Here is a 22,355-nt window from a genome sequence, read left to right on the forward strand (position 1 = left end):
ACTTCTATCTTGAAAAGTGGGCTGCCAGTGGATAACTGGAATGCTGATAGTTTATCTGAGGATCATTTTTTTATGATTGAATTAATGGCTGCATGTGACTTTTTCTCCTTATGTGAAATATTAACCCATATTTCCACTAGAAGGTCTTCCACAAAAGCAACCTTCAGTTCTTGAATATTTTGCTATAACCAGTAATTTAACTTAAGTAAGTGTAAAAAGTATGATTCGGTTCATTCAAAAGTATTTATCTTTTTATTTTTTTCCGTTAGAAGTTAAATAATAAAAGTTATAACAGCAGTATGACATCTTGAGAACGTCTGTAATGACTGAAAATTATTTTGTCATTGGAGAAAATTATTTTGTCATTGCATTTATTAAGCTGTAAATTTAGAAAAGAAATATATATAGATTTTATTACTGTTAAAATTTATCATTACATATAATAGAGTGCAAGTTAATAAATTCTCTCGATATTAGAGGAAAACTTAGTTTGACTTAAAAATAGAAAAGAATGAAACTTAAAAATTCATTAAAAAAATTTTAATTCATATTCTGCCTCTCATATTTCTCACCCATTACTTTTAACATTAAGAGAAATTTTGTCCAGAATCACAGAATAGAATTAATTTATCATATTTAATATAAATATGTGTACATTTATTGCTCTTTTATGAAGCATTTAATTTTTTGTCATCTATTTTGAAATGTACTATTTGCCTGTCAGAGCCTATTAAATGATATTAATGTATTAAAAATAACATATTTTTTCAGATATGGCGACTGTTCACAACATTCCTTTTTTTCGGTACATTTGGCTTCAATTTTTTATTCAACATCATCTTCACATATCGATATTGCCGTATGCTAGAAGAAGGTTCCTTTCGAGGACGACCAGCAGACTTCTTTTTTATGTTTATATTTGGTGGCACATTAATGATAGTATCCTTTGCTAGTATTGAAATCTTCATGGTTTAATTTTTTTCCCTTATATTAGGATATGCATGAATTACAAGTAAATTACATGACTGTAATCTAAATTAATATCAGTGCATCTAAATGCAATCATCATCTAAAATCATTTAAATGCACATCAGTGTATATCTTGGAACCTAAAAAGGCAGGTGAATAGCAGAATATCATTTTTAAAATTATTTCAAAATGTTGAAATATATTGAATTAGTATCACAAATGGAATTGATGAAAGTATCTTTGTTATAAAATGAGCAATAAACATATTTAAATACTGCTCCTCCCTCTTTCATAATAAGATTATCTAGCAAAAGTATTGCTAATATACATAATACTTTAATTATTGACCTAAATTATAATCTAAGTAGAATGTGTTAATAATTTCTTTCAGCATTTAAACCAATCAGTATGTTTTTACTGCTTTGGACAATATAATGCTTAACCAAGCCAGCTACTACTGATGTGTAGATTTTTTATTCTGAATGGTACTTGGGTTACTCTGGAATTTTATTACAGCATTACTATAACAGAACTTGAATAGATTTTCAGCTGTGTCCATTGAAGTCAAATAAAACTTTAAATTCATACCACCTTTCAAACCACTGGGCTCATATTCAGTTTCTAGATGATACAAACATTTGTGGCAGTACCGTATCTCCACAGTATGGACTATTTAAAATTTGTAATTTCTGTCCAATATTACTATCAATGCCTAATCCTTCGGCTGAAATAGGTGACCTGATCACAACAATGGTTATTCATAGGGCCATTCATATGTGTCACTAGACTGTACATCAGGATTTACACCAATAAAACTACAGTTTTAGTTGAATATTTTGAACAAAAATAGATCTTGGTTTGTTTTTTTATGAAGGGATCTTTTCTCATATGTGTCATTATGCTTGAGAACCATTTTATTTATTACAAATTTATTACTTCTTGAGGTATAAGCCAAAATAAAAAATGTTTGTATATTTAACTCTCATTAATGCCTCTGGAACTTCAACTAAAAAATTTGTAAATCTGAAGCTAATCAGAATTTAAAATCTCATAATGCCAAAAATTATATTATTTTGAAGTCTTTTGTGATTTATTCAGGGGTGTTTGCTCTGGGAAACCCCGGAATTCCGGGGATTTTGAACTTCGATACCCGGAAATTCCAGGGATTGTCGTTCAAAAGGAAGTAGGAATAATAATGAATTATTTATTTTGATCTGGGTAATTTTGTTTGCTTTGAAAGCAGAAAACGCAAGGTCAGTGTGTGTGGTTAAAACTTTTCCTTTCTTTCTCCAAAGGCAGTGATAATGCGTGAAAAGGGGGAAAAAACTTCTTTTTTGTTCCTTCCTTATTGCGAGTTATGACTCATTCCCCCGGTTCTCAGACATTCTCTTCTGGATTCTTTTCGGCAACTCCAACTTGCTTTATTTGCAGCGATTAACCTGCAAAATCGCAGGTTGTGTTCCGGCTATCGAACTTTGGTGCTTCTAGGAGCGCTGCAGGTAAGGAAATGCCGAACGTAGTTCTCGTGGAGACAGGACAAGGTTCTTTAATATACTAAGGTTAGGCCAGGAACGGAAAAAGCGTGCCATTGGTTGCTGGTAGTGACGTCACCCAGAAGACAAGACGCATCGGCCGACGCGTCTGCTACATGATTTTGGTAATGGAAAAAATGTAAACTAAAGCAAAATGATCATTTTATATGTGGTAGATACACCTGAAGAACCTGAACACCTGAGAAAATGTTTATTTTATGCACAGAATTAGTACGAATGCTGAAAATAATTGTAAACATTAAATTCTTTTCGTAAAGGAAAGCATTAGAAAATGAAAAACGATATTTAAGTTAATTAAGGGAAATAAATATTGTAAAACAAGGTATTTTTCAATATTTTTTCGTAGTATTGTTTGCACTAAATAAATCTTCTTGAACAGAACACATGATGGCATAACTGCTAAGACCATGGTAAAAACATAATCAAAAAGTATTATTCTATTTATTTTCATTGCTCATGCACTTTTTTTAATACAAATGAACTTTGACATTCCATGAGAAATATATGATCGTGATTTCAGTTTAAATTACATATCTCAAGCAAAAATATATATAAAAAGATTTGACTTAACAAATTCATATTTAAATACTATAAAATTCTACAAATTTCTTAATATCCGTCATTATACTTTTAAATAGTATACTTATCTCATTCTTTTTAAAGTGAAAAGTCACTTCATACTGATTCACTTCAGATTTTAGAAGTGTGTATATTTTCAGTATAATCTAAAAGTACTCTTATAATCCCTTACACTCAACAAGATTTCTATATAACATTTATCCTGACGTGATTATTTGCTATAGTAAATAATCTTCGATATTGGCATCCTATTCTTCCTTCCATACATTAAAAATGGAACAATTAAAATACATTTTCTTACACATATACGCACAATTATAATAATAATAAACTTGCCCTACATCTTAGTTTCGGCCCACCAGCGGCCGAGCGGTAAAGTCGCTGAACACTGGTAGTTCAGTCCGAATCCCGCGAACGGGCTGGCTGCATAGGTGTTTTCGTGGTTTTCTTCATGCGTAACGTGTATACGAGCCAGTTTCCCTGAGAAGGTCCTCCACGAAGGCATCACACCTATTATGCAGATAGCCCTAGTGTGCTTTGCCATAATTAAATACACCACCACATCTTAATTTCAATTCAGCCTGTACACAAATTAAATATTTTTAATTACTAATGTATTTTTATCAGGTTATTTCTTAAAATACTTTTGTTATACTCGAAATATGTGTTCAATATTGAATTATTTTTCTTTCTCTTATAATTAAAAACAAGTTATATGGAATTAAAATTAAAACATATGCAGCAGTTAAATAAAACTGAACCGAATATCTTACTTACTCTTTCGCTATTTGTATTCTGGCATTATACACAGATTTGTTTTCCTTCAGGTTCAAGCATGTGTAAGTTATATCAATTAAATTACATCACACATACCTGTATGCATCAGTTAAATAACAGTGAAGGAAATACGTCACTCACTCATTCGATGTTTGCATCATAGTGTGGTCGAGAAATTGTTCTTTCCTCACGGTGAGGCATGTATCAGTTTACTTAGTTCGCAAAGCTTAACCCAGACGCTGCTTCAATACATAGAATTACGTTTGGGATGTAAAGAAAGTAACCAAAACATGTGAATGAAGTTGGATACGCGAATTTATTAACTAATCATTCAGGTACTCAGTATTGGTAAACATGACACTGAGTTTAAATATCTCACTACGATGTAAGTCTCATACACAAAATGAAGATTATGATAAAAAATGATTTAAAATGAGAAATTTTTCAATTTAAATGTAAAATAGCAGTAAAATGAAAAATAAATGTAAAATTACATCACATTTATGTATGAAAATTACATAAATTCATTAAAAAAAATAGTTATTTTATCTGGTTGTAAAGAGTGTTTTCCGCCAAAAAACGTATTAACGTGTATAATTCTGACACAACGCTATAGCACAATTTGCCACTTCCGCCTAGGTATAATAGCAAATTAACACACAAATCAAATCAAACTGTTGATGCAACGAAAGTAAACAAACGCCAAGAACTAACGCTGTCACCCACATGACGTCATGCGCATGTGGCATAACTTTCTCCCTGCACTGCGCATCGCTCTTGGGCCCCCCCTGGAGACAGGATAGCAGATGCAGGGGGTGTGACCAATGTCACGTGATGAGCGATAAGACCTCTGGTTGGCGATGAGGTATACAGGCATCGTAGCGCTGTAAATCTGAAGTTTTACAATAGTTATACATAAAATAGTACTAAATCAGTTCATAAAAGGTGTGTGTTGCAGTCATAAATGCAGAAAATAAAATACGATTCCAAAAAGTAAAATAGTATATACAGGAAAAATATAAGTAATATCTTTTGGGCGTGGCTGTGTGTGTCACATGATCATCCGGCTAAGATTTCTAAACATCATTATTTACAAGTCAAATAAGTTTTTCAGAGTACGACATACTTAAAAACACAAATTATGTTGGAAAATCCTGGTTTCCACTGAGTAGAAAAGCGGCATATGGACGGAGGTGCCTGTCCTCGTGTAAAATTTCATAGTGAAATAGGTTGAAAATGTCCATATGTTGGCACTCCTTAGCGGCGTCATAAAATGCCGTGTTAGTTCTTCTTAAATATTCCACTATTGTATCCATTTTTAAATCTTCATGGAGACGTTTGTTCTTCACATATGGGTGTGCATTTGTGATAATTCTTAAAAATTGGTTTTGCACAACTTGTAATTTTTGGATTTCACCCTTCGTAGCGGTAGTCCATGCTGGCGAAGCGTACGTCATCATGATGGGTCGGATTGTGGCTAGATAAATAAGTCGTTTCTTGTCCAACGAAAGTTTTGAATATTTCCCTATCATAGGATATAAACATTTCATGACTTTAATCGCTTTACCCCTGATTTGTTGGATGTGATGCTGCCATGTGAGCTTGTCGTTGATGGTGATGCCCAGATTCTTTTCGGCAAGTAGGCGCGGCAGAAAAAAAAGGAAGAGACTTCGTTCGACCAGATGTGCGATCACGTGACTCTGGGTTCAAAGGTCTTATCTCTCCTGGCGTGGCGCCAATAAGTAGAGAAGGGGAATTTTTCACTGTATTAGCTATTTGTCATTGATCGTTTCTCAACTTTTTTTCCTCCGCTGTGTAAAATTTTCGTTTCATTTATTGATGCACGTGTAAATTTTTCGTTTCGTTTATTGAAATATTTTTTTTATTTATGTACGCAAGAGAATTTCACTATGAAATTTCTCGATATAAATAGTGATATTATACAATTAGAAGAAGGTGTCCGGAATGCATTTAGGTGGAATTGGATTGAATGGAGAGATGGTAATGGGGATACCATCGGCACATGGTGCAAGAAAATAAACATTGCTGGACAAGCATATTGTGTTTTTTGTAACTCACTGCTGAAGTATGGTGGGGAAGGATTCAACTCCACTCTCCTGAAGAAATTATCAAAAAATCATCCAATAGCAAAAGAATTCCAAATTTCTCTGATGAAAGCTAATACAGCACAGCATATGAAACAAATTACCCCTTAAAAATTCATATCTAATTAGTTTTACAGCATTAGATCCAGAGCTAAAACCAGTACAATATTAGCTTTTGAAAAATTATCATCTTTTATGTCCCATATTTTTAGTGATAATAAAAAGTCAAAAGTAGAAGCTGAAATAAGGTTATACCAGAGTGATATTGATATCACCAAAGAAATGCTCTACACATCTCGCTAGCCATTTTGGCTTTCTCCACTACTAAGTGGTGATTATTGTATTATGGAGGCATTTAATAGGCGATGAGTGCATACAGGTTATTACTGCTACTGTTGCAAATAGCAGTAATAGCCTGTGTGCAGCCATAAAATTTAATTATGGCTTTCATTTATTTTCTCAGTATTCTAATTAAATGGCAAAATGAATATTCAGTTAAGCAAATTGCTTTTTGTTTTTGATAAATAGGGAGATTTTGTACTCTAAGTGTAATGAACTTGTCCTTTATTTTTTGTTATTTATGTTTAAATTCTTTACTTCACATTTCGTCCTAAGATTTCACATTGTTGCATTTCTACGGGATCATGGATTTGGAATGATTAACGATAACACTTAATGAATGAAAACACAATTTATTAGCCAGTAATTACTCACGGAAAAGCAGTAGAGTATACAGCTCCCGACTCACTTCAGTCATTCCCAGAACTTAACATACTCTCGAGACTCTCCATGTTACAATTCGCTATGCACTCGACAATACACTTGATTGCCTCAAGGATGCACACTCTCGATGCACTAACTCATGATACACTGATGAGACCAACGACTTCTTATAACAGGTAGACGGCTCACCCACAGAGAATTCGTCTGCTAGGATGTCTCCAACATATACCACATGACTAATGCTCTTGGCGCTCTTGGGGAGTGATAGCTTAGACTGTTCATCGCCAGTTTGGCCCGCTTTTGATATGGCAAGTAGTGCTTTTTATTTCCATCTCCTAGCAGTCAGCAGACAACGACCTCGAATTAGGTTGTTCGATTTTTTACAATTATATTTAGATATAACTTAACCCCTTTTTTCCTGAATATTTTATCTATATTTTTAATAATCGCTTTAAATTATTTGCACCATTGTTTAGGATGTTTAAGTTAAATAATTTTAGGAAGAAAATCTAAAATAAATAATAAAAAATGAGATGGAAACTTTAATTTGAATAACGTTAAAAAATCAATTGCACTACTGTTATAATATTTGAGAAGGTAAAAAAATCTCGTTTAATTTTAATGCATTGCATCCTAAAGAGACAAAGAAAATCACATTGTATTACATGTATTTATGCCATTGATGAAATATATACTTACAGACTGTTGACTTTCAGCTGGAACTATAAACTATTACTGTCCAAACTTAATATAGTTTATGATACAAAAAGATAAATTATACTGAATTAATTAATTAAAATTATGTTTACTTAAATATATGAAAGTAAAATATTAAAGAAAATATTTTACTTTGTTGAACATTTGTCTGACATAATTATATGCTTTTGCCGAATAAAAATTTAAAGTCATGGCAAATGTTCGGAGGTCTTCTGAATATTCAGCTCTTGAATTACTACATTCAAGTCTTTCTATGAAGTCCCCTGCAGCTCCAGACAACTAGAGGAAGGGAGCAAAAAAATTAAGATTTTAATATAATATTAAACATAAAAATTTTAAATATAATATAATAAAACATAGATGAGTTTTAGCAATAACTTATAACATTTTTATGTAATGGTCACCTCAAAAATATTTTAAAAAAACCTACAGATGCAATATTTTCATGACACTAATGGAAATACAACCTGTGACATTGCATCCTGCATGTCATTTCCTTAATCAAAGAATTACTTGATTAGACATATATTTCTGATTATTACATTTTGAAAATTCTCAGCAAGTATTCATTATATCTTAGGGTGCATGATAAGGGGCCATCCAAAAATGATGTCACGCTCTGATGGGGGAGGGGATTTGTGCAATTGTCACAAGGGGGAAGAAGAGTAATAAAAAGTGTGGCATCACACACATTTTGGTTAAAAAACAGCATTTAAAATCAGCTGATTAAATTTTGAAATTACAAAAATTGTGGGTATTTCTTTCTATTGGGGCTAAAACAACTTTCCTGGGATTAATAAAAATTCTACTGATTCTTACTAAATGATTTAGATCAGCATTTTCCAGCTTTAAATCAGAAGTGAAAGTATATGTTTATGTAATAGCCTGACATTTGGCAAGGGAAGGAGGATAAAAAATTTTATGAAAATGTGCAACATCATTTATGAATTACCCCTCACTTAAGTTATAGTTAAAAACCAAAACTATAGTTAAAAGCACAATTTCTCTGGGAAATGATGGATAAAATAATTGTAAGAGAGATACAAAACTGGATATTGTAAAAATTTGTTAAGCTTACCCCTAAAATTGTTGACGCTGAATCAGATATTAAATTCTGAGTTTTTAACTCAGTCAGCAGCTCGTCTAAAGAGGCCACACGCTTCTTCAGTCTTTTGTTCTGTTTATCTAACAATTTAATTTTTCTTTTCATGCTGATATTTTGCTGCTGAGCTATTTCAAGAACTTTTTTTGCTTTACTTGGAGATGTAACATCCTCATCATTAAAATCTCCCAAGTAATGCAGCCGTTTCCTTCTTTCAGGAGTTACAGATGTACTTGCTGAACCTACAACAGATTTCAAGATGAAATATTAAATATAAGTGTTATATTAATAATAATTATTATTATTTATAAATCATACTCATATGGGGCTTAATAATGCATTTCAGTAATTTTATGGCTAATAATTTGATTTGGTGTGGAGGAAAAGGATTATTTTATTTGTGTAATGTCCTTCTGAGAGGAAACAGAATTAAAAGTTATGAAACATGAATATTTATAGCAAGCAAGGAGATTTTGAGGGTAATTTGCCATCTTAAATTAGTAAAAAATAAATAATGGGTTTTTCTTCACAAGCTTTCAATACCTTGCAAAATATTAGAGTTCATGCAAGATGTTGTAGATATAAACTAAATTAGTTTTAAAAGTTCCCATAATCTCAGATTGCTTTATCGTGTAATAGTTCAAGTGTTTTAGTTGCTTTAATTAGCAATTGCATAAAATTTTCAAGCTAAGTTCATTAAATTTAATTTACAAATGAAACTGAAACATAAACATAAATAAAAAAGTAGGCTAAAAGTAAATTACAAGCATTCTGGAAATTCTAAACTGAATATAAGTCTAGAATGCAACAAAATTCACCTACTTACAAAACTATTTTTCTCTCTAAAAATGCTATTTAACATATTGAAACCAATACAATTAATAGAATTCAAAGAAAAAAATTACTACATCACAGCATGTTATGTTAGACTTAATCAAAGTACAATTTCTTCCTCGACTCTCTCTCACATACATAAATAAGTATGTTAAGTACATGATACTGAAATTGAAAATAGAGCATCACTTACTTTCTGAATAGTGCATAGACTCTTCTGGATTGGGCTGAAGTGGCTTTTTTGACGACTTTCGCTTGTAAACATTTTTTTGTAAGTGAGAAGGGAAATTAAATAACGTTGGAATTGCTGTGGCCTTTAACCAGGTGCCTCCAAACTTTGTTCTATCGAAGCAGTCTGATGTAAAATGTTTCGAACATAACTTTGAATACTTGGTTACTCTAAAGTTTTCCCGCCGCAGTTGTACTTCCCATTGTTTTTGCCTTTCTGGATCTTTAGGGAAACTATAAATGAAAAAAAAAAAAAAAACTTAATTGTACTAAAGTAGCAAATGAAGTATTAAATTACACACATATATGTATTCCAGGTCATACAGGTATACTGCAGAAGAATGGTAATTTTTCAGAATCATTTAAGAATTCTTTAAGTACATGCTGAAAAATATCATGAAATTTTAAAAGTGTAGTAATTTTTCATTGGAAAGAAATGTAAATATACCTACAATTAGAGTCAAAACAATAATATAATTGTCTGTATATGGGGATGGCATTTTTCCCTTTAGCCTTTTATTACATGAGAATTCTTATTTCGTGATTCTGTATTGGAATGGAAATCAAAGGGTCCTTTTGGACCACCTTAAAGTTCTCTTAAAATTATTTTACAATAGTACGTACATTCAAAAACACAATTTGTAATACATCAAATTACAGGTCAAAAGGTGCCTTCTAGAGAAAAGAGGGTTAAGTGAAATTTAAAAGAAAATGAGTCACTTTCAAATTAGATTGTTAATGATGGGAAAAATTTGTGCTCAAGGCAATGTTGAAAAAAGTTAGTTTGATTTTGTCATCAACAATTCTTTCTTAATAAAAATCTATTAACAAAATTATATTTCACTGCATGCAGGTTCAACTTCTAAAATGAGCACCACCTCTCTTTTCTTGAGATTATATTACTGAAACATAATAATGCACTCTCTTTTCTTGAGATTATATTACTGGAACAAAATAATGCAATCTAATTACTGATTTCCACACTCATGTGTATGTCATGGGGGGATGAATACATCTTATTAACTATAACAAATATTTTATATTGAATATGTATCAAACGGTGACAAACTTCAACTCAGTATTTATTATTAGGATCAAAACGATATTACAGTTAAAAATTCTCTCTCTCCTTTTTTTTTTTAAATACTATTTAAAATATGGTTAAGTTTTTTACATCACATTTTTTCAATTACATTAAATTTCTAACAGCATCGTAGATGAGACAGAATTATAATCCAGATTATTTTTATTTTAATTGATTTTATAGAAAATAATGATACAGCATTGAGCTCTATAAAAGTAATCTGATTTTTAAACTAATGCTGTTTAACTGTTTATGTTCAATGTTGCATAAATCAAGATCTTCAGCTTTTTTTTTTTTTTTTTTTTTTTTTTTTTTAACAAAGTAAACATATCGCACAATCTTTTCTCAATAATTTAATGCTAATAACAGCATTTTTCTTTTTTTATCGCAAGCAGTAATTGTTTATGAAATCAAAACGCGTACGACTTGGCGAAAAAAGTTAACGCCAATTGGCGCAGCTTTCTATTTCAACGGAATACACGGAAAAAACATATAAAATTCAATTATTTGTAAAGGATGAATCCAGTAAATAGTGTCACAGTATTTAATACATTTTGATGCTAATAATACATGCTGAAAATGTCATATACAGCGGCAATTTTCTTGTACGATATGGCTGAAAATTTCCAACCAATTCAACAGAGATAGTAAAACGACAGAAATACTGAAAATAAAATAATAAATCATGCAGTTTTAACTTACCTATGAAAGGTTACAGGTCCTCCTTTCACGAAACTTTCTTTACATCCATAGGCGCTGCAGCGAATAACCATTTTTACTTAAATTTTATGTGACCAAGCAGAGCAGCAGTCTTTCGTCCCATAGAAAGCAATGTAAAGTATTTCCGGACTTTCGGAATTTGCGCAGCAGTCACGTGACACTAATGTTGGAACCAGTTGAAGGTTGCAATACGCTCTCTACCAGTATACTATCTCGTTGGATGAGACACCTCGACAGACTGCTAGGTTAGATTGCTGCTCTGTGTACAGGCAGGGTTTCTATAGTTTTTGGCTTGCCTTCGTGAATATTCTGGGCCAAACCAGTAAGGACAGGGTTGCCACGCTACCTGGAAAAGTCGGGGGAAAATCAGTGAATTAAAATATTTTAGTCAAAATCTTGAAAAGTCAGGGAATTTTGTACGGTGATTCCCCTTTCCCCCAAAAAAGGAATTTTGCGCCAACGTTGAAGCAATCACTTTCTTGGGGGATTTTGTATCGTGTTAGCGTCATTCGTGTAGCTGGCGTAGAGCCAATTTACGCAGCTCCAAACAAATTGTCTTTCAGACGGGAAAGCAAGTTTCCAGCAATTTTGTTTTCCAGTAATCTCGAGAATCGAGAGATTCACAAGCGCATGTGCAGTGCAAGTTGAACTAAAAGAAAAACCTTCCCATTCTCGTATAAAACCATAGACATAATGTAAATTAGTTTGCTATTACGTCACTAGAAAGCGGAGGGAAAAATTTGGCAAGGGATTAGACGGCAAGAATTTCCCCCTCCACTATATGTACACGAAATTGAGGAACACGTTAAAAAGAAACGTTCTTTGATGAAACGTTTTCATTAACTTTTCGCAATAATTTAATTTCTAATTTTTGTCTCTTTTTTTTTTTTTTTCCCCTCTCAAAATAACTAATCTAAGAATGAATTTACTTGCACGAAAAAATATTTTATTTTCCTTTAAAGTTTAGAGAAATTTGAAATGATATTTGCTTTATAAACTCTTGATAAATGTGACTTTCGAACTTCGACGTCGGCTTTAAGCTTTGGAAACAAATATTTTGGGCATGCACAGATGTTTACCTCTACATTGGGATGGAGGCACTCCTGTTGCGGAGAAGTTTTCCTTCTTAATAATACATATTCTTTGTATAAAACAAATTCGGTTTAATCCTAGTATACGGTGCACATGGGATTTATGATAAATAGTAAACAGGTTATTTTGGTGTTGGCAACAACTTTTAAAATCGTGCCAAGGCGGCATCGTGAACTAGGATTTTAACAAGTCCTTTATTTGCCATTTTGCAGCAAAGTAAGAAAACAGTAATCAGTCGTATAGGCTAACCATTTAATATAACTATATTCACCAAAATATTGTTGATTATTATAATTCAATTTTTAAATAATTTATTTTAATGTTATTCATACCATTTAATGTGGCTTTTTCCCTCTAAATTTATTTATTATTAGTTAATAATATTTCCAAATGTCAGATAATTTTCTCTGGCATAATCCTGAAACTAATTCTAGCAGTCTAGTCAAACATACTATCACGAAATTTAATGCACATATTTTTTACTTGTGTACGCTGCTAAATAAATATCAAATACCTGAATTTATTTAAAAATAATATCATTAAATATACTTCTATCTCTTGTTTAGCTGCAAATGTCTGCAATAAAAAGACATTTTTTTTTTTAATCCAGATATTATAGCTATATAATAGTAATTGTCTGGGGATTATTTTATATGTATATTTATGTATGTCATGTGTAATTGCCAAATTTTTGTGTTTTCAAGTGTACCATAATTAGTTTACCTCTCAGCACAACCTATGTGGTTAGACTGGAATTTTCTTAAAACATACCTGGAAAAGTTAGGGAATTTCATTCTCCTGTTTGAGTGGAAACCCGGTAATTCGTTCCAGAATGTTCTCCATCCATCTATGGCATATCGGCAATTTTGTTACCAAATGGGCGATTTCAGACCAAATATAGCAACCCTAAATCTGTCTTGTGGGAAAGTTATTTTACTGTGGCTGGGCATTTCGAAATGTTGCTCCCTATCAAGAACCATACGTTCTGGGCAGTACAATCCTTGATCAGAAGCCAAATTCGATACAACAAAACATAATAAAACAAACAAATAACATAATTGCCAATTTTGTCACCAAATTTTTGGTGACAAAATTGTGCCAAATATGGCAGCCCTTCCTTCCCTTGCTATATTCTGGCAACCATACCATAAACCTGCCTTGCAGGGAAGCTATCTTACCATGGCTGGACATTTTGTAACAATATGGTTTAGCATTGCTTGAAAAAGATGTTGAATATTCTTGTAAAAAAATCTTTAACGTGTTCTGAAAACAATCTATTTTTTATTTGCTTTTTGGAGTTTAGAGCATGATCAAAAGCAAATTGTGGAAACGTTCTGTTGTGTGATATCAGGTAATATGTGTACAATGTAAGTAATAAGATTAAAATAATATGGAGGAATGATTTTGTATTTCTCAGTGCTTTGTGTGTTTACATGCTAAGAGAAGGGGAGTGTGTAGTAGAATATTCATTTCAGATATAAGTAAAAAAAAAATATTATTTTTGATAAATAGAAAAAGACACTTCCAAAAATAAATTATAGTGATGTTCAAAAGTCCTGCACCACTTAAAATGTAATTTAGTTTTGAACATTTTAAGTATCATCATTTATGATAATTCTTTCTGACTGTCTGCATACCCTGAAAAGTATTCACAAGGTAATGATCTGTATCACTAAGATTGGAAACCTGTGAATGTCACCAAAATGTATATATGTGGCAACCTAAGTACGTACATGCTCAGTACATTTCACGGGATGTTGCAGTTTTTGTTATGTCTTCCTTTTTTTGGCATTGTGGTGAATCTAAGACTCATCTCTGGTCACAGTTTTGCCCCAAAACACATTTCCTTCCTTTTGGTAATGTTGCAGGAATTTTAACGTACTATCAAAACACTTCGCTGTATGTTCCTCCGTCAGTAGACGAGATACCCGTCGAGCACAAACTTTATGAAATTGAAGCTGATCGCCAATAATTTTATACATACTTCCATAAGAAATATCCAGTTCATTAGAGATTTCGTCTATTGTTATGTGTTTGTTTGCAAGAATGCATTCATTCACGCGAACAGCAATTCCAGAATTTGTGGCAGTCTTCCCTCGAGCTGAGCATTGTCAATATCTGTACGTGTATTCTCAATATTCGCACCTTGGCGTGACATTGCATTTTCACCATAAACTTCATATAACTGCTGATAAATTTCACAGCAGTTACACCTTTTTGCCCACACACACACACACACACACCAAAAAAAAAAAAAAAAAAAAAAAAAAAAAAAAAAAAAAACCTCACTGCAGGCATTTTACCAATTTGGATGCTACTTGCAGCTCTCGAGACATGTTTTGGACTGATTATCAGACAAACTAAAATTGCTTCGTGAAAGCCACTACGTTACACGATACAGCTAAATGTTTGAAGTGTTGTTGCCAAACAATTTCATCTAAATAGCCTTTGAAGAAAATTTATACGAAAGAGTGCAACTAACTTTCTCACTTACCTACGTAGTTGAAGTACAATATAATAGATTATCTGTAATGAAGAATGACATTGTAGATGGAAGATAAACATTTTGTTGCCACAAATATCTTGGAAAATTAATGGTGCCTGTTCAAGAATTTTTACATTTTTTATGTAAGAAGAAAGCAGTCAAAGAAGCAAAGTCTGTTGTGTTCAGGATGAAATCTTAATTCAGATAGGGTTATTGGCTGTTTGAGTTTTAGTTATATTTATGTTACCAGTGTTCAAACCAGACTATCAAAAGGTTAACTAATATATATTAATAATCCTGTGATTTTTATATGTGTAATTCCTGTTTTGCATGTTACCTCTCGTTTCTTCATCATCTATCATTGTTCAGGGGACTGTTTCTCATAAATCTGTGAGCAGTATGCAAGATGTTGAAATATAGAAATACATTTGATATGTTTCATATAAAATAATGCTTTTCTTTTTAATAGAATGAAGAGAAATTTCAGAGCCTTAAGCAGTATAATTCCAAGAGAAATAGATAGGCAGCTAATTGTAACCTTTAATTCATGCATTATTTTATATTAGAAAAAAAGGACACTGAAGAAAGGGATAAAAGATGTGACCAGTTGAAAAGGATTTTAAAAAGGAATTTTCATTTCAGTAACCTCTCATTATTAACTGATGCAGTAAAAGCGAAGAAAAAGTTTTCTCAATTCTCATGTTGTAAAGTTGGCACCCAGTGGAATAATGGAAGTTAACAACTTCATCAGGTCATTTATTTTTATAATGAAAGCTTATAGACTGTAAAAGAATTTGGGTTTCTTTGAATACTGATTTGAAATATGCTTCTTGTGTCAGAATGCAATGAATGAATAACCATAATTTTTTTTTTTTTTAATCTTAAAATGCTCTTAAAACTCTAAATCCCAAAATATATAAATGCATGTAAAATTTTATTTTGGTATGCTTTTTGCTTATGAATGTGGCTTTATTTATTAGCACTTCAAATAGAAATTGATTATTGGTACTTTCTGATTATCTGTACACTCTCCTGAAAATTCACAAACTGTTGCCAACACTTTTTTCCTCAAGTTAAGGCACAAAAAATAACATCCATTTTTAAAAATGGAGGCACATGAAGAATTCCATAAAACAGCAACCAATTAACAAAATTAAAAGTGTAGAGACATCCATAATTTTTTTTCATTTGTTCTCGGTGTGTACACAGTGATATTTTAGCTTCAAAAAACGTAACAGAACTTCAGAACCTCGGTATAACATAGAACTTGATATTGCACACACTGCCCTTCTTCCCATGTACATAGCAATCTGTTTTTGCGTTTAGAAAAAAAGGAGAAATTTGGTGTTGGCCATGAATTTCAATCCATAAAATTCGTTCGGTTAAGAAATACATTTTCATCGAATGCAAATTTTCATATTCTCTTTTTCAGTAAAATTCCATATTTCTCAAGAAATGCAACACTTTCTTTCTCATCAGATGGCAAATGCCACAATTGCATTTCATCTCCTCACAAAGAAAAATGATGTACTTGAATGAAAAAATTAATAAATTAAAAAAAAGAAGAAAAATCTGAAAGGTTTCAGATTTTAAATTACATCCACAGGGGCATTTTTTAACATTTTGTGTGTTACCTTTATTTATTAAATATCTTGTTCTTTGCACTTGAAGGATAAAATTAAGTTCAAGAGCAGTATTGCAAAATTTTAAAATGAGCATATCTTTAGAATTTTCGATACACAGTCTCATGCGCTGGAGATAGAAATGTTTTTTCTGTACAACGTTGCCATGGCTCGCTTTTAAACCCTTGAATTTGTTAATAAAAAATTCACTAAAGTTTTATAAAATATGAAATCGATAGTAAAATATCAAATTTCAAATTTAGGCTTCTTGATATTCACAGGAGAATTACGTTATTCAAAATTTGATGGTTCTAGGTACTGTTGTTTTATCATAGTGCAAGAAACATACATACATTTATGCAGATTCTTCGTTATTTAATTTCTTTAAGTATAATACAGGGCAATAATATTTGGTGGCAACAATTTGAAAAATTAAATAACGCTTGTAGTGAATCATTGCAAAATGCCAAAACGAAATTAATTGCCCTTAAACTAATCTGGAAATTAACCGAATTTTAAGGTGGAAATTAGCTCTCATCTGTTACAGAGACATGCATACCTGGGTTGTCACATAAATGCATTTTGCCAACATAGTGAATTGCCCCATGAATACTTCTCAGCGGATGTGGATAAACAGAAAGAATTAAATATTTGTATGAAAAATATGAGAGTATCTCAATTAATATGAATATGAGAATTTCTAAAAAAAATTTTTTTTTTTAAATCTTTACCACCATGTTCTTATTTATTTTTATACAGGATATACTTTATTTATATTTTGTTTCCTTAATTTAGTTACAGATTATTGCTATGTTTGTTAATTTGTTATTTTTGGGTCAAGCTTTCACTATTATGTTAGTTTATGTATGGAGTCGTCGGAATCCTTATGTACGTATGAATTTTTTTGGCCTGCTGAATTTTCAAGCTCCATACTTGCCATGGGTTTTACTTGCATTTTCATTATTACTTGGTAACTCTGTCATAGTTGATCTTATGGGTAAGTTTAGTGACTTTTTCTAATGTTAATAATGAATTTTATCCATTCTAATATCACACTCCTTTAATTAAGATACTTTTGCAAAAAATGAACAAGGACATTTTTCATAGTAAGAATTTTTTTTAAATATTTTTTACAGAAATATTCTGATTTTCAAAATGAGAATATTTCTATAAAAATGTTTGCAAAAATTCTCTATATGAAAAACATCCTTTCCTGATAAAATACATGCCTTGGCATCTCATTCCCTTATTAACAAATTAGGTTTTTCAGTTTTATTTTTTAAGGTAAAGACTAATGTATATTTTATCTCTTATTCTAATTTAATTAAATATCTTCAAGCACAATATGACAGAAGCTATCTTTCTTTCAGTGTTCGACAGGCACTTGCTAGGATTAATCAAATTGCCCTTTCTTTTAGTGCTCTAATATTTAAAAATCTAGGTAACTATAGACATTATCATCCATTAAAAGAAAAGAATGCCCAACACTTCTGGTAGAGGATACGTTATTTATCCTAACTTAACCGCTTCCCTTACACATTTTTTTGAAAAAAAATTGCAAAAAATCATCACATTTTTTATTTTATTATTAAATATTAGGAAACGAAACAAAACAAAATGTATAGGTTTTAAGTTGAATTTTTAATTTTTTACAGGTGTAAAAGCATTTAGTTTTTATATTAGTTTACTATCCCGAGTTATCTCGGGCAAATAAAAAAAATTATCTCGGGCATTTAGTTTATTTGATGCCGAGTTATCTCGGCATTTAGTTTTTATATTAGTTTACTATCCCGAGTTATCTCGGGCAAATCAAAAAAAATTAAATATTAGTCGTTGTATGAGAGTTTTTGAAACAAGGGACAACGCAAAGTGATATCTAACACTGGTATCTGGTCTCTTTTCTTACTGGCTTAGCTCTGGAATCTCTTTTGCGGGAGCACAGAGGACACTGTCTCATTGGATTTGATTTTTTTCAGTAGCAGGAATAACATCTGGAAAATGCCTTGAAAAATCATCGCTTTCGCTATCTTGCATCATCGCCATTATTGTACTTTTTTCAACGCAATTATCATTCTTTATACATTACTAATCCACAAGCCGACGTATACTAGACAATAGGGAAAACACGTGACCAGTCCCGCCAAAAGAACCGCGAAACCATCAAAACTTGGCGAATTGCCAATAAAAGCTGAATATTTCCTTTCATTTCCTCCAAGCCGAGTGAAACCATGATAAAACAAATCGTACTGACAAATTCTGCTTTGCCCGAGTTTTCTCGGGATAATAATTAACTGCAATATATACGAACCCGGGATAATCAGGCAAGTGGTTAATTGGGTTGCTGTGCGACATTTATTTACCAGTGAACATATAGCATATATTTTTGTATTAAGCTTACCCCTTCCTTTAGAGAACATTTCTTCTTCAATTGAAGATTAAAGAATTTTCTGCTGTGTGTGTAATCAACAACAATTTTAGAACGTTTGGACATCTGTTATTTAAAGCTTGTAAAGATCATTTCAGTTTTATTACCTGTTATTTTATGTTAACTCTCTTTCCTATCAAGCCTCATTTCCCTGCCAGAATGCAAGTTTCTAGCGTGTGCACAATATTCAAATTAGGTAGAAAGAAGGAAGTGCTTAACGAAAGATTTTGGAGGGTGAAATCAGAGTCTTCTGCTGCTTGAAGACCACGTTGCTAACTTTGATTCTCTAGCAATTAGAATTCTGTGGCTTTGAGTTATTCTTGCCATTAGACTTGTTTATGCTGACAGTTATATTTTAAATAATTATTCTGAGCCAGCTTGCACACTAGTTATACAATTAGGCTGTACTTATTCATGAGTTTTAAATTTATCCATTATCTTTGATTTAAGCCAAAAGTGTTGGCTTAATCAAACATAAGATGAGTTGCTGCCATCTGTTAAACTTTGTATTAATAAAAGGTTTCTTCTTATGATTCTGTTGTAATTTTAGACATAACAAATAAGTCACATGTCTCTATCAAATGTTGTGGTCACATTTTACAATATTGAAAGATTTAAAACCTGATAAGTTGATAGAAAGTTTCAGTATTTATAAAGGTGCAGCATTAATCCCTTTACAATTTTTTAGACTTTTTAGACTAGGCACCCTCCAAAATCATTTACGTAATTTTAAATGTATCTATAAGGTACTAATGCTGCTTAATGCCATAGAAAAATACTTTTATTCCTTAACTCTAGAGGACATTAAGGATTGATTACTTTAAATAAACTAAATTGTATTGTGTAGTTTAAATATTTCTCATCTCTGATTATTTCAATTATAGATAGAAAAATAATTACTAAAACAATAGCTGTGTAACCTTTAAAATAAATTTATGCATATTAATAAAATACACCTAATAGTATGGATATTTATAATGTTCTGGTTTAAATCATCATAAACTTTTCTTTCGATACAGAGGGGGAGAAAAATGTTATGCAATCTTTTAATTCTTTTAGGTATTGCAGTAGGTCATGTATATTATTTCTTGGAAGATGTATGTCCAAATCAGCCCGGAGGAATGAGACTGCTGAAAACTCCTTGGATAATGTATGATTTTAGTGTTATTCAGCTTCGATTTTATGATTTTGAAAATAAAATTGATTCTTCAACTTCTACCTGAAAAGTTTTAATTCTAAATTATTAGATACATTTTATATATAGATGATAGTTTATGTGTCATTCATGAGAGAAAATAATCTTATCTTCTTATTTTTGTAGTTTTGATATAATTATACAGTTTACATAGCCGTATTTAAATTTTCATACCTCAAATTGACCATGCTTTGTTTAATGAATTTGTTAGTTCTTATTATATATCAGTATGTCTGTTATTTTGTATTCTTAACTTCGGATAATCCAGTGAAGAATTTTGGTTTTAACAAATGATCAGTTAAAGTGGATCAGATGGTTGGTTAAAGTGCCAGTTTTTAATTTGTACTTCTTTTGAAACTTGACAGTTTGCACAGTGAGCTTATTGTGATGTGATAATTTTTGTAATTTTACTCATAACTGGCAAATTATCCATAAAAACATGAAGTCTTGCATTTATTTCTTGACTGCACATCTTATCCAAGAAACATGCATTTTCGAGAGAAATCACATTTTAAACTAAGTCTTCCACCCTCCTTTTTTAAAATATCATCATTATTAGAGCTATGCATTAGTAGAATTTTCGGTTGTGCCATTCTCCTTTTATTGCTGCAAATTAAATGAATGTTTTTGAAAATTTTCCCATCACCCAAAATATATATGTTTATTTATTTATTTATTTCCCCCCCCTTCTTAGTGATCTAGAAACATCTTGATAGCTTAGATAAATGGCTCTAAAATCACAGATTTTAGAGTAACCAGATTTCAAAGTAGTAGTTAGACATATATGACAGAAGCTACCTTTCTTCCAGTGTTCGACAGGCACTTGCTAGGATTAATCAAATTGCCCTTTCTTTTTTGCTCAGTGCTCTAATATTTAATAATCTAGGTAACTATAGCTCTTTAATTACATTGAGATATTATCATCCTTTAAAAGGAAAGAATGCACAACACTTTTGGTAGAGGATATGTTATTTATCCTAACTGAATTGGGTTGCTGTGCCACATTTATTTACCAGCGAACATATAGCATATATTTTTGTATTAAGCTTACACTTTTCTTTACAGCACATTTCTTCTTCAATTGAAGATTAATGAATTTTCTGCTGTGTAATCAACAACAATTTTAGAACATTTGAACATCTGTTATTTGAAGTTTGTAAAGATCATTTCAGTTTTATTACCTGTTATTTTATGTTAACTCTCTTTCCTATCAAGCCTAATTTCTGTGCCAGAATGCAAATTTCTAGCATGTGCACAGTATTTAAATTAGGTAGAAAGAAGGAAGTGCTTAACGAAAGGTTTTGGAGTGTGAAATCAGAGCATCTTCTGCTGCTTGAAGACCACGTTGCTAACTTTGATTCTCTAGCAATTAGAATTCTGTGACTTTGAGTTATTCTTGCCATTAGGCTTGTTCCATGCTTATCATCATGGTCACTACAGTGGTACAAAATAAATTTTGCTTTTAAAATAATGTCAACTTATTTGTCAGATATTCTTATTAAGTATCACTGTATTGGATTAGTGATAAAAACATGATTAACCTGTTAAATGATATATTTCAAATGTGTTAAGAGCTTATAGTATAAAGTTTTAAAAATCAATAATTTTGTTTTAAGTGCAAGAAATAAATTTTGTCTCTTTCTTACAGAAAATATATTTTTGAAGGTCCATCTTCTGATTCTGCACAACCACCACCTCCACCTGAAGACAGACCTGGCGGATTTCAGTGGGGATGATTTTCATATATATCAGCTTGTCTTCCATGTGTAAAATATCCATTGTAATCCTTGCTGTGTACATTTTGTAAAAAATAAAATATTTTCAGTCATTTGTTATGTTCAGTTAACATGCATAAAATTTAAAGCTGAAGCAAATTTAAGATATTTTAAAATGTCCTTTTATATTTTGCCCCTACAAATGATATGAGTTATAGTTTCAGCAGTGAATATGATCCTCATTTATGTTTTCATACACATGATTATTTAGCATTTTAGTAAACATATTTTTGTACTAAAATATAAATTTTAGAATTTTAAACATAATTTCACATGTTTAAACTTTGTTTGACCTTTGTATGAAATGCATTTTCGTATGAATTTAATCGAATAGTTAAAAGTTTTAAAAAAAATTACCTTGTCGATTTGC

The 22,355-nt window shown here is 31.3% G+C and overlaps 2 protein-coding genes across 3 annotated transcripts in view; one reads left to right on the forward strand and one right to left on the reverse strand.

The window, feature by feature from the left end:
* Nucleotides 1-22,038, forward strand: part of Der-2 (Derlin 2) — a 54,517-nt gene extending 32,479 nt beyond the window's left edge. For both annotated transcript variants that reach the window (XM_085815881.1, XM_085815880.1), the window contains 4 exons: nt 772-939; nt 17,392-17,587; nt 20,075-20,165; nt 21,859-22,038. In XM_085815881.1, coding sequence (XP_085672007.1) covers nt 772-939; nt 17,392-17,587; nt 20,075-20,165; nt 21,859-21,946 — 543 coding nt within the window. In that variant the 3' untranslated portion in view covers nt 21,947-22,038. The remainder of the gene's footprint in view (nt 1-771; nt 940-17,391; nt 17,588-20,074; nt 20,166-21,858) is intronic.
* Nucleotides 6,159-11,512, reverse strand: LOC118193477 (uncharacterized). Its single transcript, XM_035364578.2, has 4 exons — nt 11,374-11,512; nt 9,553-9,821; nt 8,502-8,767; nt 6,159-7,702 (listed from the first exon to the last, which is right to left on the reverse strand). The coding sequence occupies exons 1-4, from the start codon at nt 11,442-11,444 to the stop codon at nt 7,538-7,540; spliced, it is 771 nt and encodes a 256-aa protein (XP_035220469.2). The 5' UTR covers nt 11,445-11,512; the 3' UTR covers nt 6,159-7,537.
* Nucleotides 22,039-22,355: the final 317 nt, after the last annotated feature.

Source organism: Stegodyphus dumicola, chromosome 4, assembly GCF_044657685.1.
Source record: "Stegodyphus dumicola isolate Sdum_Otavi_A_Nest chromosome 4, ASM4465768v1".
Taxonomy (NCBI): Eukaryota; Metazoa; Arthropoda; class Arachnida; order Araneae; family Eresidae; genus Stegodyphus; species Stegodyphus dumicola.

Excerpts from the sequence above, each read along its gene's own strand:
- LOC118193477 (XM_035364578.2), bottom strand. The coding sequence starts at position 11,444 with ATGGTTATTCGCTGCAGCGCCTATGGATGTAAAGAAAGTTTCGTGAAA. Across the intron at positions 9,822-11,373 it reads GGACCTGTAACCTTTCATAG|TTTCCCTAAAGATCCAGAAA; the intron begins GTAAGTTAAAAC and ends TTTCATTTATAG. Across the intron at positions 8,768-9,552 it reads GTCTATGCACTATTCAGAAA|GTTCAGCAAGTACATCTGTA; the intron begins GTAAGTGATGCT and ends AATCTGTTGTAG.